Source organism: Carcharodon carcharias, chromosome 2 (genome assembly GCF_017639515.1).
Source record: "Carcharodon carcharias isolate sCarCar2 chromosome 2, sCarCar2.pri, whole genome shotgun sequence".
NCBI lineage: Eukaryota > Metazoa > Chordata > Chondrichthyes > Lamniformes > Lamnidae > Carcharodon > Carcharodon carcharias.
The window spans coordinates 231226040-231244364 of record NC_054468.1 but is presented as its reverse complement, the minus strand read 5'-3'; the positions used below and the strand labels follow the sequence as shown (position 1 = coordinate 231244364).

The 18325-nt window shown below is 44.6% G+C and overlaps 1 protein-coding gene across 2 annotated transcripts in view; it reads left to right on the top strand.

Annotated features, from left to right (window-relative positions):
• The first annotated feature begins 257 nt into the window (after positions 1-257).
• The window catches only part of LOC121289991 (collagen alpha-1(XII) chain-like), a 278622-nt gene continuing 260554 nt past the window's right edge, over positions 258-18325 (top strand). Inside the window, exons 1-2 of one of the 2 annotated variants that reach the window (XM_041210101.1) lie at positions 258-450; positions 15299-15406. In XM_041210101.1, coding sequence (XP_041066035.1) covers positions 15334-15406 — 73 coding nt within the window. In that variant the 5' untranslated portion in view covers positions 258-450; positions 15299-15333. The remainder of the gene's footprint in view (positions 451-15298; positions 15407-18325) is intronic. The other variant, XM_041210090.1, reaches the window with a different exon arrangement.

The window sequence follows — 18325 nt, the reverse complement described above, 5'->3', positions numbered from 1 at the left end:
GTTTTGGCCCTTGGCTTGAGGATCTTGTGTGAATGTGATGATCGCATTAGCAATGGAATGTAATTACGTTAGACAAGTATGTGAAGGGGGCTGGCAGCCTTTGTTCAAATCAGATATTGCAATATCACATCATGACATTCTTTTTCCCTCTTCACGTTGTTTCCCCCCTCCCTCCTCCCCTTTAAAGTCTCGTTTCGTAACGGTTTACGAAAGCTGCATTTTTTTTTGCTGTTGCATATAGGTTAAAGAATAGGTCAGTATTAAGCCGGGCTTCCCAACATAGAATCGTCCCACTTCAGACACACACACGAGAGAGAGAGAGAGAGAGAGAGTCTGCAGACTGCGGAGCAATACAGCAAATAGGACTTCCCCAAGTTCAGCAACTCCAACCCAGTCTATTCCTGTCTCTCAGCTCCAACCTCCGACTGCAGGAATTCCCTATCTGCACAGGTTTGCCGTCCCTTCTTTAACTTCAGAATTTGTTGCAAGTGATTTTAGCAAGGATTTCACTCCTTATGTGTGCCACCCGGGGGCTTAATGGGAAGAGGGATTTTATTTACATTTTTGTGGACATTTGGATGCATTGTTGTGTATATAAATATAAATATATAGATTTTAAATTAAGCTTAATCATTTTTATATCATGTAATTAATGCCTCTATCTAAACTCTCAATGTGATACGTACGGTTGGAGAGTTTTGAGTGCAGAATGCCAGAATTGAGACACTGAGGAAGACTGACGAGTGCATTATTGAATTGGTTCCTCTTGTGTTGTCCGGTTTTAAGGTACCTGGTAGTTTATATTTGTTCTTCTGTTTGGAGCGTGCGATTTGCTTCTATGTTCAGTTGGAGTAATAGGCGCACCTTGAGGCGTCCTCGAGTTACCCTTGGAGAGTTCGTTTGTGTGAAATGTGGAAAAAAAACTGCAGACTCAGATTCATCCTCAATTGAAAATCCCAGAACTGATCCTTGACTGAGTGCATTACAAAGGTTGAGCCGTTGGGGTGGGGCAGTCGGAGCAGCGGCTGGATGGGGCTGAGGAGAGGGAATGAGGGAGATTAGCTTTAGGCTGTTGCTTCCACACAGACACACATACAGCCATAAACAGAGACAAATACACCACACACACACAGCCATAAACAGAGACAGATACACCACACACACACACAGCCATAAACAGAGACAGATACACCACACACACACATACACACACAGCCATAAACAGAGACAAATACACCACACACACACATACACACACAGCCATAAAGAGACAGATACACCACACACACACACACACAGCCATAAACAGAGACAGATACACCACACACACACATACACACAGCCATAAACAGAGACCGACACAACACACACACACACAGCCATAAACAGAGACCGACACACCAGACACACACACAGACATGCATCCAGCCATAAACAGACCGACACGCTATTACACACATGAACACACATACAGTCAAACACTTATACAAACACAAGCAGACAGACACAGTCACACACTTATGCAGATAATCACCTATCAACTGACAGCCACATGCAAATATAAACCTTCTCGATCTACAGAGGTACCTGTTGGTCTCAGTTTAACAAGTTACCTGTAATCACGATAACTTTTAAATAAGTATTTTAATGACTGTATAGTTGAACTCTATTTTGACCTGCAATCCAATAAAATCCAACAATAAAACTCAGAAAGTCGGACTTTTTAACCTATTGTTTCTTGTTTGTGAAGTTATTAATTATGGATGAAAACCCCTCTAAATCAGGTCAGTGTGCTAGCGGGCTGGCGTCTGGGATTGATGCATGGGACACAGGGAGTGCATTGCGTTTAAACTGCGTACTACTTGCACGCTACGAGACAAGCTGAGAACTGCAGACCTGTCTGCTCTTCCACACGTGGGCTAAGGAAAGTCTGCAGTAACCCCCACTCCCTCAAACGCTTTTTTGAGTGATCTCCTGATGGCTGGGAATCTGACAGGATGCAGTTCCGCGGCCTGGCCGCTAGGCGGCACTGTTACACAAGCTCAGTCCCAAAGTGAGTGAGAACTTTGAAAAGTGAACTTCAAAAGTTTTTTCTCATTTAAAAAAAAAGCCCTTTTCTAAACACAACTAGTGAAATGTTCGGCCGACTTTCATCAATGTGTAAAAGGCAGTCACTAGGAAATCTTAAATTGATTTTATTTCCCTATTCTTTATAAATTGTGTTTGAATGCGTGGCTTTAGCCAACATGAGAGTGACATTAAACCCAATACTCTGCAGTATGTAGTAGCAGATCTTTAACATCCCAAAGCGTGGAAAGGGAGCATGTGCTCATAATGTCTCCCGGCTGTTTGCTAAGGTCAAGTTGGATTGAGTGTCATTGTAATCTTGCAAACATTTGAAACGATGGTAATTGGCAAACTGCTTTCCGGCAGTATTGTTGGGGAGGGTAAGGAGAAGCAAGTTAGGAGAGTAAAAGTCTTCAGTTTGAAAACGCTGTTCAGGAATAGATAAAAGGGAGCTGGAAATCGGAAAGAAACGGTAGGCGAGTTTATACTACCGAATCTCAAAGTACCTGCAAAATAAAGAAGAACCGGTTGACATTTGGGGTGAAGGTTTTTTTTGTCCTGTGTGTCTGTGTGTTTGGATGGAGAAATTAAAAGTTGGGAGAGGCAGAGCTGGTGCTACATTTCTTCACGTTGTCCACCCATATCGAGCGAATCTAAAGTAATTCAATCCAGATTTTGAAGTGTAGGGTTATTTTTTTTCATCTCGCTTTCAGGCAAGTACAACTCCGACCAGAGTTTTACGAGCTGCTGTATAATTGCGAGTTGCTGATGTAATCTGGAACAGTGGGGGGAGCTCCTGCAAACATTGACCCCGCTCCCCCTCCCCCGGTCTGGGCATCTGAGAGACAGTGGGGGAGTTCAGACTGAAGAAAATGCGCCGTATGCTGAGTGCCGAGTAACCAAACTGGCCAGGGAATTAACAGATGCAGAAATGGACCGAGTTTGTAGATCCCCAAGAGTTCTCCATTGAGTCTGCCCCCAAGCTAGTTTGACCCATTTTATGATTTACAGTCTGCGGCTTGGGGGGGGGAGGGTGGGGGAGAAGAGCTTGTCAGATATGGGGGTGCGGGGGAGGGGTGATTTATGGGCAGATATTGAGACTAATTCCGACTGGAATTGGGGAGGTGGGGGGTGTTCAGAAATACCGGTCCCTCGGTGGTCTGGGCTGAAACAGTTCAGCTGTTGGCAGGATACTCTAACAGCTTTGCGCCTGGTGCTCCCGCTTTAGTCAAGAATGACTGACTGGCTGTTGAGCACATTTATAACCGCCTATTGGGAGAGGCCGTGGGTTTCAAATTGTGAGGCTCTCTCTTATCCAAAGAAAGAGACAGGTTGCATGTCTCCCGAAATATACTTTAATTCTTCAGGAAATTTGCGATTTATTTTATTTTATAATGCCCCAACCCCCCTTGCCCCGAACCTCGGCACCAGAGAGGCGGGGTTGGGGGGGGTGGGGTGGTGGGATCATAAATCACCTTTTCCACCAACACCCCTGTACACGGCAACAACCTTTCTCGCTTCGTGATCTCCCAACTCCCCAAGAAAGTAAGGAGCTGGTGAGGCGATGGGGGTGACTCAGATCCGATCCACCCCCCACTATCCAAAGGACTAATCCTCGCTGTCTGAAATTTCAGGGAATTTAGTTCAAAGCCAGGAGGTGAATACAAATAAAGTGAATATAGTCTTTCCACATGTCAGGACTCTCTATCTGGAAGACTAGTTAATGTTATACAGTTCATCCGTGTCCATAAATCGGAACAACGCTCTGCGTGAATTTTATTCTGAGGTTGAACAATATTGAGTCCACGAGGCAAAAACATTTTAAAAACGGGTAAACTTTAACGCATTCATCTATAGAACGGGAAAAGCAATTCTAATTCCTCCACTAGATAGCTTTTTTTTAAAAAAAAATGCCCCACTACGTTAAGTGAATGAAGTTCCATAGCGACTTGGAGGCAGTTTATTAAAAGTTTAAAATGACAGGGGGTTTCTTACACCAATCGATTGTATCTGTCTGTGATGGTCACCCCTCCCGAGGGTGCTCTCACATTCTCGATTTGTTAGTTGAACTTAAATCCGCCAGCTGCTAATGATGGGGTTTGAACCCGTGCGCTGGAGCACGGGATTTGCGATGATTTGTAAGGCTCATACTGCTGACACCACCGCCTGTTCTCCACTCGTGCCTTTTTCTGTCCACGATGAGACCCCCCAAATCCTACTGGAAATGTTCATTTTTGGCGAGGAGGGTATTGAAGTTTTGATGCGACTTGACATTAGAATCATCTTGTGTTGGGGCAACATACCAATCACGGAATTACACACCTTCCTTCCCCCTTTTCTGTTGAGGCAAAGGGACGGGGTTAAAGGCAATGAAAGAGCTTCTCCGCTCAACCCCTCCAATGGCTGCACTTAGCTCCGTTAGGTAGCAGGTTATGGATTCGAGTTCCACTCCTTGGCTACATAGCTGACGCTCCCAGTGCAATGCTGAGGGAGTGAGCGCTGCCCTGTCGCTGGTGCCATCTTTCGGATGAGACGTTAAACTGAGGCCCTGCTCCCCCTCATGGACGGAAAAGATCCCTTGGCCAATATTGGAAGAAGAGCGGGGGAGTTGGGATATTTATCCCAAAATCAGCATCATTTAAAAAAGAGTCTGGTCATTATCTCATTGCTGTTTGTGGGAGCTTGCTGTGTAATAATTGACTGTCACAGTTTCTACATTACAACAGTGACTGCTCTTCAAATGTAGTTATTTCACTGTGGAGTTCATTGGACTGTGGAATGTGAGATATCATTGCGATATTTTCTTTCTTATTCTGACTTATTCATTGAGCAATCAGCTCCCTCCTCAGTTCTGGGCACTATAACTGGCCTCAGCATCCTTAGGTTAGAAAAGGGAGAGAGGAGTTGGTCAGGATTCCTGAACCTGATCACAATTCAGTAATCCCCATCAGAAGTATTTGTGTTTGTGTGTGAGTGGAGTGGGGAAGGAGGTTGGGGAGAGAGTGGGGAGAGGGGCAGGGGGGAGAGTGTGGGGGCAGTTGAGAGAAGGGTGGGTGGGGATCATCAAATGAAGACAGGATTGGCCTGTGTTGTGATGCCTAATATAGATGAATAGCTCAGACATTGAGGAAGAGGTGAACCAACGAGAAGTTGACAGCTTCAGAAAGCAATTGGAATGGGTCAGGGTTGGGGAGAGCAGTGGGTCAGGGTATGGGAGGGTGGGGGAGGAAATTAGCTTGATTCAATTTGACAGTCACTCAAATAAAAACAGAAAATGCTGGAAACACTTAACAGTTCAGGCAGGGTTTGTGAAAAGCGATACGGAGTTAAAGTTTCATCAGAACTGGTAAAAGTTAAGAGACGTAACAGGTCTTAAGCAAGTATAGAGACAGAGAAAAGGGGAAGAGAAGGGCAGGAGAGAAGGTCTGTAATAGGGCAGAAGGTAGGTGAGAGATGAAATACTGAAAGGTATAAAGGCAAAAACATAATGGCAATAGGACAAGTAGGGAAACAAAAGATGGGTCCAGAGGAGGTGTAAAGGGAGAACAACAGAATCAACACCAACAGCTGTGTCTGAAAAAAATGGACTGTCAGCATTGGCAGTATATTGATAATGTGGCAGCCCCTGGATTTAATCTGTGGAGTGATACAGAGTTAACATTGGAGACATTAACTCTGTTTCTCCCCACAGATGCTGCCTGACCTGCTGAGTTTTTCCAGAGCTTTTTGTTCTGATTTCTGATTTCCAACATTGGCAGCATTTTGCTCTTGTGTTACTGAATTTAATTTGCCTCCTGAATAGTGGATTGCAATGTTTTTAAACACTGAGCTTAAGCGTAAAGCAGCTCAGTGATGCCCAGTATAGTAAAGGTTAGTCATATAAATAAAATCCTTATCTTTTTTGGAGACAGACTATTTCACTAACCTTCCACAAATGTCAGTCAGTCACTGGTTAGTGTTTGACGACTTGCATATGCTCCTTGTGGAAATATTGTTCCAATTTTTCTTTGAAAGAGATCAGTTGGCAGACATAGCCACTTCATTGACCTCTGCCAATTTAGTAAAAATAAAATTCTCAAACATTTGCCTGGTCATTGCAGTTTTATTGTGAGATGCCTGTGGATTTTTGTGTTTTTGTGTGTGCGCATTTGGATGTGTGTGGGTATTTTTCTATGTGTGTGGGCAAGAGCCTGTGCATGAGGGCGAGAGAGTGTGTGTGTGTGTGTGCGCGTGTGCATGTGGGCAAGAGTGTGTGTGTGTTAGCGAGAGAATGTGTGTGTGTGAGCATGTGGGCAAGAGAGTTTATGCGTGTGGGTGAGAGTGTGTGTGTGCATGTGGGCGAGAGAGTGTACATGTCGGTGAGAGAATGTGTGTGTGTGCTTGTGGGCAACAGTGCATGCGTGTGGGCAAGAGTGCATGCGTGTGGGCAAGAAAGTGCATGTGTGTGGGCGAGAGAGTGTGTGCGTGTGGGCGAGAGAGTGTAGTGTGTGTGCGTAAGAGAGTGTGCGTGTAGGCGAGAGTGTGTGTGTGTGTGTGTGCGAGAGAGAGAGTGTGTGTGTTTGTGTGGGCAAGAGAGTGTGCATGTGGGCAAGAGTATGTGTGTGTGTGTGTGGGTGAGAGAATGCATGGGGTGAAAGAGTGGGTGCATCTGGACAAGAGAGTATGTATGGGTGAGAGAGTGCATGTAGGTGAGAAAATGGGTGTGGGTGAGTGAGAATGTATGGGTGAGCATGTGGGTTAGTGAGCGTGTGTGGGTGAGCGTGTTTGGGTGAGCGTGTGGTGAGTGAGAATGTGTGGGTGAGGATGTGGGTTAGTGAGCGTGTGGGTTAGTGAGTGTTTGGTGAGTGAGCATATGTGGGTGAGTGTGGGAGTATTTTTAAGACGAGGAAAGAAGAGAATTGTATTTTCCAGCTTCTGTCAGAAGATGGCAACAAGGTAAAGAAAGTGAGAACTAGTGGGACTTTCCCTCAGCTTCCAGTGCAAACACCTGACAGCACAATATTTGTTCCAAAGTGAGGATGAAATCAGATTGCGTTTTTCTGAAATGTTTGGTCAGACAGAATGTTGTTAAGTTCATCATACAAACTCCAACAGGAACTTAACATTTTATATTTTTTCATAGTTTCTGATATTGTGTAAAATAAATGAAAGGTTCTGTGTAACTTTGTCTCTCACAGTAAACTCTAGAATATACTGTCTCACAACACCACTGGGCTGGAATATTCCAGGCACTCTGGAGATCAGCAATGCCGTCTTGGGAACCTCCTCTTCCAACCATCAACCCCGACCACCCCAGCTCCATCCTGCTTAGTGTGCAACCGTCTCCCATTCCATCACTGTCAGCTCTCCCTCTCCATTCCTCAGCACCACATCCTTTCGCCTCAATCCATTACTGATGTCTCTTCAATAAGAAAATAAACATTTACACAGGCCCTTAAACTTCGGGATGTTCCAAAGTACCAGTGAAGTACTTCTGAAGTGTAGTCACTGCTGTAATGTAGGAAACATGGCAGCCAACTTGTGCACAGCAAGATCCCACAAACTGCAATGTGATAATGACCAGAGAGTCAGTTTTAGTTGTGTGTTTAAAGGATAAGTATGGGCCAGGACAACTCGATTGATCTTTGAAATCATGTCAGAGGGTCTTTTGTATGCAAGTTGTCTCTTTCTTTCCTCTTCATTTGTCCTTGGGCTATTTTACTGTTAGAAGTGCTTTGTAAATGCATGTGGTTTTTGTTTTATTGGGTGCCCTATTTTCTTCCATTCCATTTTCTTTCTTTTTGATTTGCTTGAATCCCTGGAGAGTCCAGGACAATCCTGAGGGCTGATAGCCCTACCCCTCACATCGTATCAACCAACTGGATAGTGTTAAGCTAGCAAAATAGTCATTGTTGTGATGTTTAGAAGCATGGAGCTGAGTTGTGCATAACAAGCTCTCTCAACCAGCAAATTTGATTAATAATCAGTTGATCTGCTTTACTGGTGTTGCTTAAGGTATGAATATTGGACCTAACACTGGAGAACTCTCTGCCCTTTGTCAAATAGTGCCTTGGAATCTTTGTCGTCCACCTGGTTAATGTCTCATCTGAGTGATGGTACCTCTGACAGTGCTGCGCTCCCTCAGTGCTGCACAGGGAATATCATCCGGGATTATGTATTTCTGTCTCTGGAGTGAAGCTTTTGATTTGGAGTGTCATGGTACATGCTGCCAGCAGACTGCAATTATACTGCTGGCTATCCCACATTGCCCTGTGAAAACTCCGTGCATGCTGCTGATCACTGTTAGAGCAGGTGCTGTACCTGTGTCTTGGCTCCATGAGCAGCAATGTTTATAAAGAGCCTCTGTGCTCCAGTAGTCAGTCCAGATGCTATTAAAACATGGCTGTGCAGCAGCGGGTATTACAGTTCACCTGGTATACATCACCAGGGGAACAAGGCCAACCATTTCCTGCCTCTCAGCTTCAGGATGCAACTCTTGAATTCTGCTCCCATTTTCACATTGACTGCATCCAAAATCTGCCTGCCTGGACACAGAGTTGGTGAAATGAAACACTGTAATATGGTTATTGTACAAATAACAGATCATTCATGTGGGCAGAGCCAATGACTGGGGCATCAGCCAGACCTACAGCACCAATCTGCAATAATGTAATGTGTTTTTAAAGTAGCAAAATGTTCCAAGATGCTTGACAGGAGTATAATCAGAAAAAAAAAATTGACAGCGAGCAACAGGAGGAGATATGAAGTAAGTAAAAGCTTGTTCAAAGAGGTAGGTTTTAAGCAGAACCATAAAGAAAGAGAGAGAGGTCGAGAGGTTTAGGGAGAGAATTGCAGAGCTTAAGGCCAAGACGATTGACGGCACGGCCATCAATGGGGGAGAAATTAAAATTGGGGACGCACAGGAGGCCAAAATTGGAGGAACACAGTGTCCTCTTGGGGTTGTAGTGGGTCGATGAGGTCACGGAGAAAGGGAGGGGCAAGACCATGCTGGGATTTGATCATAAAGCTGATAATGTTGCAGAGCTTGAGTCTCAGGATGAGGTGGAGAAACCAAGTCTTGGGTGTAGCTGGCTAGAAATAGATCTATATGTAGAGCTAGGAACACCACAGCTGTACCTTTAGTATGCTCACTATCAGATCCTGATTCTCGCCATGGCAAAAACACTCTCCGGTATTTTTCTTGACTGGACAGCTTCAGGAACCTTCCTGATACAAATGCAGGATGATGTTCTTACTCATATAAAATTTAAAAAAAAAACAGAAAATGCTGGAAAAACTCAGCAGGTCTGGCAGCATCTGTGGAGTGAGAAACAGAGGTAACATTTCGAGTCCATATGACTCTTATTCAGAGCGCTGAAGAGCTCTGTTTCTCTCTCCACAGATGCTGCCAGACCTGCTGAGCTTTCCCAACGTTTTCTGTTTCTGTTTGAGATTTCCAGCATCTGCAGCATTTTGCTTTTATCTTGATGTCCTTACACATTTATTTACTGGTTGGATATGTTAACTGCGTGTGTCACCACTGCCTATACCACTTTGAGCTCCAGGTGACTTCCACGTTACCCTGCAGTAACAATGTAGCCCCAGTGTTTATGGAACATTTGAACTTGCAGAGAGCCTTACTGACTGGCTTATCATTTATTAAGCTGGAGACTTTGAGGCTGTGTTTGGGCACTTGTCACAACTCTTAACATAAACACAATAGTCATGTTTAGGTGTCAGCCATGGTTCAGTGGGTTGTGCTCTCACCTCTGAATCAGAAGGCTGTAGGTTCGGGTTCCAATCCAAGGCCTGGATTTCACGGGATCCCAGAGGAGTGTATTTTTGGGGATGGGGGCAGGGGGTGCAGAGGCTAGGTGGTGGCGAACCTGCTGTTGCTGGCATTTTACCAGCGAGGTGGTAGGTGGCAGATGGCCTGCCTACCCTTAGGCCAATTCAGCCCTTTATGTGGTCAATACTAGCAGCAGGTGGGAATTTTGTCACATGTGGAGATTGCCAGGTATACCCTGGTGACCTTGTTATGGGCCTGCGGTGGGGGTGGGTTGCCATCCTGATCAGGCACCATGTGGCCCACAGAGGCCCCCCATCCCCCAGTGGCAAGGGTTCCCCACCATTGAAAGACACCTCCTGCTGACAGAACCAACCCCCTCCCCCCCAAACTGCTGGTGCCTACCTGATTGGCTCCTGATTCCTCCATGTTCCCTGGTCTGGGCCTGCTGCAGTCCGAGCAGAGACCACGTTTCCCAGTGGCGCTGTTGGAACTGAAGAGCCTCTGGCCCTCCGATTGGCCGGCAGCTTCTAGGGGCGGGGCCTTTTCCCTTAAAGGGGCAGAAAGCCCAACTGCAGGCCTAAGGAACTTAAATTGCAGTTGGTGCTTCTATGGCCAGCTGAGGTGGGATTGCCCCTGAATTACCAGCTGGTGGGTGGGGCCACCACAGCCCTGTAAAATCTAAGCCCAGAACTTAAGCCCATGATCCAGCCTGACACACTCCAGTGCAGTACTGAGGGAGTGCTGCACTGTTGGAAGTGCCATCTTTCAGATAGGGATTAAACCAATTTCCCACTGCCTTCTATGTAAAATATCTCATAGCATTATCCAAAGAAGAGCAAAGGAGTTCTCCCCAGTGTCCTTGCCAATATTTATCACTCACCCAACGTCACTGAAAACAGGTTATCTGGTCATTGTTACGTTGCTGTATGTGGGAGCTTGCTGTGTGAAAATTGACTGCTGCATTTTCTAAATTGCAACATTGACTGCACTTCAAAAGTATTTCATTGGTTTTGAGGGGCTTTGGGACATCCTGTGATCATGAAAGGTGCTACATAAATGCAAGCCCTTCTTTCAAGCATGTACATAAACATGTATGTACACACATTACCTTGCATGCAAGTATGTGTGTGTGTGTGTGTGTGTGAGCACCTGCTCACATACACAGTGTGCGTAGAAACTGACAGACTATAAAGTGTCAAGAGGGGGTTGTGAAATGGGGTGAGTTGATATTACCATTTTACTCTCCCAAGATAACTGTTCCAAACTGAGGCTTTTCTTTTCTAAGAACCATTCAGAGATCCATGAGCTAACAGCTCCCACATGAGGCAGTGCAGGCTGTGAGTCGTTTGCACAAAAACAGTACTTGACTCATGCCTAACGCAATCGTGGAAAGCCTGGAAAGTGACCCTGCTCAGGTCTCTGGTGGAAGAGAGGGTGGTGCGGGAGGAAATGCACCTCCATCAACAGGCCCCTTTCAATATCAGTGCTCCTTCCCCACCGCGGCCTCTCCACCAACATCCCTACCACACTCTGCCCACCCACCCAGGCCACACCTCTCATCCTCGCCCTGAAACATCCACCCTTACCTGGTCCTGGACTCCCAGGATTTAGTCTCTGGGGGCTGCTTGTAGTCCCAGTCTTGACCACTGCAGCTTCTGGTGTTGCTGCGACTAGAGTGCTGCCAGCCAATCAGATTGGCCGGCAGCTCTCTGAGGTGTGACTTCCACCCAAGTGAGGGGCGGGAGTTCTGTCTCCAGCCAGTTAATATCCCCGAAGGATTAAATGGCTGCAGGGCAGCCAGTATCCGCGGTGATGCATTGGTCACTGGCTTTTCAGGTGGTGAGAAGGGAAACCTCATCAACAAAAATTCCTGACCATGAGACGAATGCACCAGCCATGGTTAAGTCAGGAAGTTAAAGGTATTATCAAATTGAAAGATAAAACATAGGCCAGAATTTTATGTTTGGCGTGCAAGCGCACACCTGACATGCCCGAGTGTAATGTGACGTGCTATGACATTGGGCAGGCATCACAATGTCATCGTGCACTTGCGCAATATTTCATTTGGCGGGCGGGCCCCAGAGTTGGCTGTGCGCCCGCCGATAATTGAAAGGCCCATTAAGGCCGTTAACAAGGTAATTAACTTGAAATTTAAGCTGCCCGTCCAACCTAACGATTGCCGGGCAGGCGATAAGGCTCAGCGGCCTTTACACTTTTTTAGGAAACTTCATCCACGAGCGGGAGGAGGTTTCCTAAAGCTTACACACATTAAATAAAAACTTTTATTTTGAAACTAAAAACTTGTCCCACGTCATGTGGCACAGTCACACGAGGGGACATGTTTTATAAATTTTTTATTGTATTTATTTATTTTTTTTAAATGCTTAAAACTCCCTGAGGCAGCTTCGTGCCTCAGGGAGACTGAAGTGCCCTTTCGCACACCCCTCCCCCCGTCTGAACAGGTAGCGCTGCCGTTCGCGATCCACGTGAAATCGTGGAGTGGAGCTGATCACGGGTGGCGGCCGGCTTTTTGACCACCCACGCCCACTCCCGCCAAGCCCGGCCCGATGAGAGAAAACCCCTGGCCATGTGATTGTACGAAGATTAGCGGTAGGTCAGAAGATTGGACAGAGTTGAAAAACCTGGCAAAGGATGACTGTAAGAGTAATAAAGAGGAAGAAATTAGTGTACGAGAGAAAGCTAGCTGGAAATATAAAAGCAGATAGTCAGAGTTTCTACAAGCATTTCAAAAGGAAAAAAAGTAACCAAAGTGAAGTCCCCTAGAGAGTGAGTCTGGGGAGTTATTAATGGAAAACAAGGAAATGGTGGAAGTGTTGATCAGATATTTTGTGCCTGTCTTCACTGCAGAAGACAAAATAACATCCCGGAAATACTTGTAAATCAAGAGGTGAAAGGGAGGGAGGAACTTTTAAAAAATTACAATCACTAGGGAGAGGGTACTATGAAAACTATAGGAACGAAAAGCTGACAAGTCAGCAAGATCCGATGGACTCCATCCTGGAGTCCTAAAAGAAGTGGCTGCAGAGATAATGGATGCATTGGTTATAATTTTCCAAACTTCCCTTGATTCTGGAAAGGTCCCATCAGGCCATCAAATAGCAAATGTAACTCCTGTATCCAAGAGAGGAAGGAGACAGAAACCAGGTAACTACCGGCCAGTTAGCCTACCATCTCTCGTAGGGAAAACGCCAGAATCTATTACTAAGGTTGTTATGGCTGGCACTTAGAAAATCTTAATGCAATTAAGCAGATTCAACGGCTTTGTGAAAGGGAAATTGTGTTTGATGATTCATTAGAGTTCTTTGAAGAAGTAACGTGATTAAAGGAGGACCTGTAGATGTGATGTATGTGGATTTCCAAAAGGTGTTTGACATGGTGCCACATCAAGGGTTACGACATAAAGTAAGAGCTCATGGTATCAGGGGTTTCATATTATCATAGATAGAGGATTGGTTAGCTAACAGGAAGCAGAAAGTGGAGATAAATAAGTCATTTTTGGATTAGAAAGCTGTAACGAGTAGAGTGCCACAGGGGTCTGTGCTGGGGCCTCAACTATTTACAATCTTTATAAATGGATTGGAAGAAGGGACTGAATGTATGATAGCTAAATTTGATGATGACACAAAGACAGGTAGGAAAGTAAATTGTGAGGAGGACATAAAAGGCAGGATTTTGCACTTGGTGGGGGTGCTCGGCAGGGCCATTCGGGGAGCCGACTGCCACCTACAATCGGCACCGCAGCGCGATTTTACATGGGCGAGCCAAGTAAGGCCCCACCCTCCCCCCAGCGTGGAACACGAGCGGCAGTGCTCAGCGCTTTCTGTGCGGGCAGGGGAGGAGGGTGAGTGGGCTTAGTGCAAGCTCTGTGTATGCGCCTGAAAGAGCGCTTCCATTTCCCTGAGGGACAGAGCTGCTCCGGGAGATGAAGCGCCGTTTAAAAAAACTAATGAACACAATAAAAATATCATAGAACATGCCCCCTCATGGGACATGTTTTTGATACAAGTGTAAAATTTTTATTTTGCTTTTATTTGCTTTAGGAAACCTCATCCCGCCCGTGGATGAGGTTTCCTAAAAAGTGCAAAGGCCATTTGGTGTTTCGCCTGCCCAGCAACCATGAGGTTGTGTGAGCAGCGTAAATTTAAATGTAATTACCTTTTTAATGGCTTTAGTAGGCCTCTTAGTTGTCCACAGGCACGCTGCTGACTCCAGCGTGTGCCCGCCAAATGAAATATTGCGGGACTACACGATGATGTTGGGGCGCTCGCCCGACATCATCGGCTGTCATTTTACACTTGACCGGGTTGGGCGCGTACCCACCCGCCTGGTGAGCTCAATATTCTGTCCAAAGAGTCTACAGCGTGATTTATATAGGTTAAGATTGGGCAAAAATTTGGCTGATGGAGCATTATATGAGCACATATGAACTTGCTCATTTTGGCAGGAAGAATAGCAAAGCAGCATATTATTTAAATGGCGAAAGGCTGCAGAACTCTGCAGTACAGAGGGATCTGGGTGTCCTGGTACATGAATCACAAAAAGTTAGCATGGAGGTACAGCAAGTGATTAGGAAGGCAAATGGAATGTTGTTGTTTATTGCAAGGAGAAAGGATTATAAAAGTAGATAAATTTGGCTCCAATTGTATAGGTCATTACTGAGACCACATCTGGAGTATAGTGGACAGTTTTAGTCTCCTTACTTGGAAAAGCATTAGAAGCAGTTCAGGGAAGGTTCATTTAATTGATTCCTGGGATGAAGGGGTTATCTAATGGGGAAAGGTTAGATAGGTTGGGCCTGTGTCCATTGGAGTTTAGCAGAATGAAAGATGATCTTAATGAAACATATAAGACCCTGAGGGGATTTGACAGGGTGGATGCTGAAAGGATGTTTCCCCTTCCCGTCTAGAGAGAGACTAGAACTAGGGGACACAGTTTAAAAATAAGGGGTCCTCAATTTATGGAGATGAGGAGAAATGTTTTCTCCCAGAGGGTCACTGGCCTGTGGAATTCTCTTCCCCAAAGAGTGAGGTCTGGGTTATTCAGTATTTTTAACACTGAATTCACTAGATTATTGATTGACAAGGGAGTCAAAGGGTATAAGGGGTAGGCAGGAAAGTGGAATTGATGCCACAATTAAATCAGCTGTGACCTTATCAAATGGTGGAGCAGGCCCGAGGGGCTGAATGGCCTACTCCTGCTTCTAATTTGTATGTGTGTCTGCCTGTGTGTTTGTGCCTGTGTGTTTGTGCCTGTGTGTTTGTGCCTGTGGGTGTGCACGCCTGTATATATGTGTCTGTGCATGTGTATGTGTGTGTCTGTGTGCATGTATTACAGTCAAATCCATACCCGCTAAGTCACAGCCACCACTTGATTGAGCCCGTTCTTAAATCTGACTGTGTCCCTTCGCCACACCACTGTTGAGTGTTTCTCTTCTCTTTCCAGATTCATTCATGCACTTGTGAGTCCAGCGAGCGAATATGAAGAGTAGGCTATGCCTAGCAGTTGCTGCTGTCTTCGCAGCTGTATTTGCTGCCTCAGTGGAAGCTCAAGGTAATGTCTCATTTCTCTCCGGCCACTCCTGCAGAGAGATGATACAGGATCAGTACCCGTGGACTAATCAAGGATGACCACTAATTTCTTTCTTTTTCCCAGCTGATTTACTTTAGTTCCACCTCCGCAGGGATATAATCTTCATGGCAGATCAGTGAATAAAACCAATGTTCAACCTAACTTTTCTCTCAATAGATTCAATGAAATGCCGCTTAGTAACAACATATCAATTTGACATTATTGTATTGCTTGTGTAATTGACTTTGCTGAGCCTTTATATTAATAATTTGTTTATTCTTAACAGGCAGTGTAAAACTCCACAGTAACATCAGTAACATGTTTATTTATGTTGTTGTATTAATAAACGTTCATTGTCATTTGCCTGATCACTGAAATCGTCGAGGACAGTCGGGTGGAGATCAATCATCACATGAATTCAGCTCATATATGCTTTGTATTCCAGAGTGATATGCTAACATTTTTATTCAGAACATGATTTAGTAATTATACTTTAGCTTACCTTTCTTTTCCTACCATATGGATGTCACAGGGACAAAATCTGTCTACCCACTGTAGAAGCAAAATTGATGTTATAGACATTTGATTTCCTTACATTTATTCTTCCTTGCAAAGTTATGAGAAACACAGACCAAAGAGAAGCTTTCCACAGTGTTTGCAATGTGATGAATGCACTCACACACAAACAAACACACACACACAAACACACAGCACCACCAATTTTTTGCACATATATTTCCATTAAAAGTTTTTGATAGAATTTGACTCTTCAGATTACCGTTTCTGTTTGTCTCAATCACACTTCATTTTTAAATCAGCATGAAATGCAGTACTTATATAAGATGTTAAATGTTATTGAAATATATGACTCAGTATAAGGTTCGATTTCATACTTAGGAGAAAATGGCATGAATTTGGCTAACTTTCTGTGGAATTGACAACTTGATACATTGTGTACCAGATTAAGCAGCGACCTGCAGAAATTGAGCTATCAATCTATTTAGACCATTATTCTAACTGGTGATGTTTGTATATAATTGGAGTTCACAGTCTTCAAACCGAAGCGCTGAAAAAATCATATCAGCAGTTTCAGTTTTGCAGATAACGAGTGCAGATGGTCTGCCAATCCAGGCACACTGTACTTAGCCAAAACCACCGGATTTAAGAGCAGATTGGACACATTCCAATTGGTGATAAAGTATGCTGATCTTCCCTGACTGCAACTAATGCAACCTTATAAGGAGAGACCCACCTCCTTTAAAGCCACATGGAGAATTACTGCAGTCACATTACTGGCTTCAGCTTGTAGCAGTGTTTGCAGCAGCTTCATCAAAATGATGTAAATGTGGCTTGTTTTAATTAATTTCAGAAGGACCAAATTTCCCTTGCCTTTGGCACATGCAAAAATAAGATAACAATTTATCCAAAATGTTTATGACTCACCACTGATACAGAAATCAAAGAATCTCAATAACATTATTGCACTGTAGTATAGGCACTGACCAAACCACTAAACATTTTGTAATACAATTGCATAGTATAATAATGCCTTTGTAATATATTTACATGTATTAAATTGCTTCTGACACAGGCTATAAATTTCATAGAATGATACAGCACTGAAGGAGGCCAATTGGCCCATCGTGCCTGTGCTGGCTCGTTGAAAGAGCTAGCGAATTAGTCCCACTCAGAATCATACAGTGCAGAAGAAGCCTTTCGGCCCATCGAATCTGCACCCACACGTGAGAAACACCTGACCTACCTACCTAATCCCATTTACCAGCACTTGGCCCATAGCTTTGATACACCTCCCCTGTTCTAATTCCATAACTTTGTGATTTTTTTTCCCCTCAAGTAAATATCTAATTCCCTCTTGAGAGTTACTACTGAATTTGCTCCCGCCGCCTTTTCAGGCAATGCCTTCCAAATCATAAGATCATCTTTTGCCAGCTATTTTAAATGTGTCCTCTGGTTACGGACCCTCCTATCAGTGGAAACAATTTCTTATTTACTAAGTGTAACTTTCCCACAAAGGAATGAATGAGCTAATAAATACATCAGCGGATGCTTCAGGGCAGAAGTAATGATAACAGAATGCATGGGATAGTCATTGAGATAGTGGCAGGACGTGGAGGATTTCTCAATGTTTTAATCGCGGTTTGCGAACAGTTGGGAAGTGTTTAGAAATGTCTTCAGCAAGGGCAATCGTGGGATCGCACATCTATTTATTTTTAAGGAATCATGCTATTTTTTTTCTTCCCTAAGCAGTGGGACGTGCTAAAATATGTCACAGTTTTTTTTTGGGGGGGTGATTTTCATTCATATTTGGCAGGGCTGTGCTGTTTAGCTGTTGTGTGTGTGTGTGTATGACATGAATTGTATTGCAGCATAGCAAAGGATTTGCAAAGGAGGAACGAGTTTAGTTCCAAAACTTTCTCTGATATACGCTCCGGCAACAACGAAGACAAAATCCAACACAACCAGCTGAAAACTAGAATTTTTCTCCCCCCCCCGCCCCCAAGATACGGATGAAGATGCTGATGGACAAGAGGAACAGCCAAGCGGTGCACTTGCACATGCACAGGGGCGGGGAAGGAGCATTTCAATCAGGGATCAGGAGGGAGTGCCCAGGGGCGCGCCTAACGCGTTTTCCCAGGGCCTCGGTCACGAGCTCTGGTTGTGTCACGCGCCTTCGCGGGGCGCGCGTTGGGGGTGAGTTTTCATTCTGGGCCGAGGAAGCAGCGAGATGTGAGCTGCAGGATACATTTCCCCTTCCTAACAGTTGCAAAATTATTCTGCAATCCGTGGGGTTAACTTGTAAACATTAACATTCAGTAAAACAAAACCGTCCAAAGTAATTTGTTAAATAGAAACTATTTTTAAAATAAAAATTACGTTTTA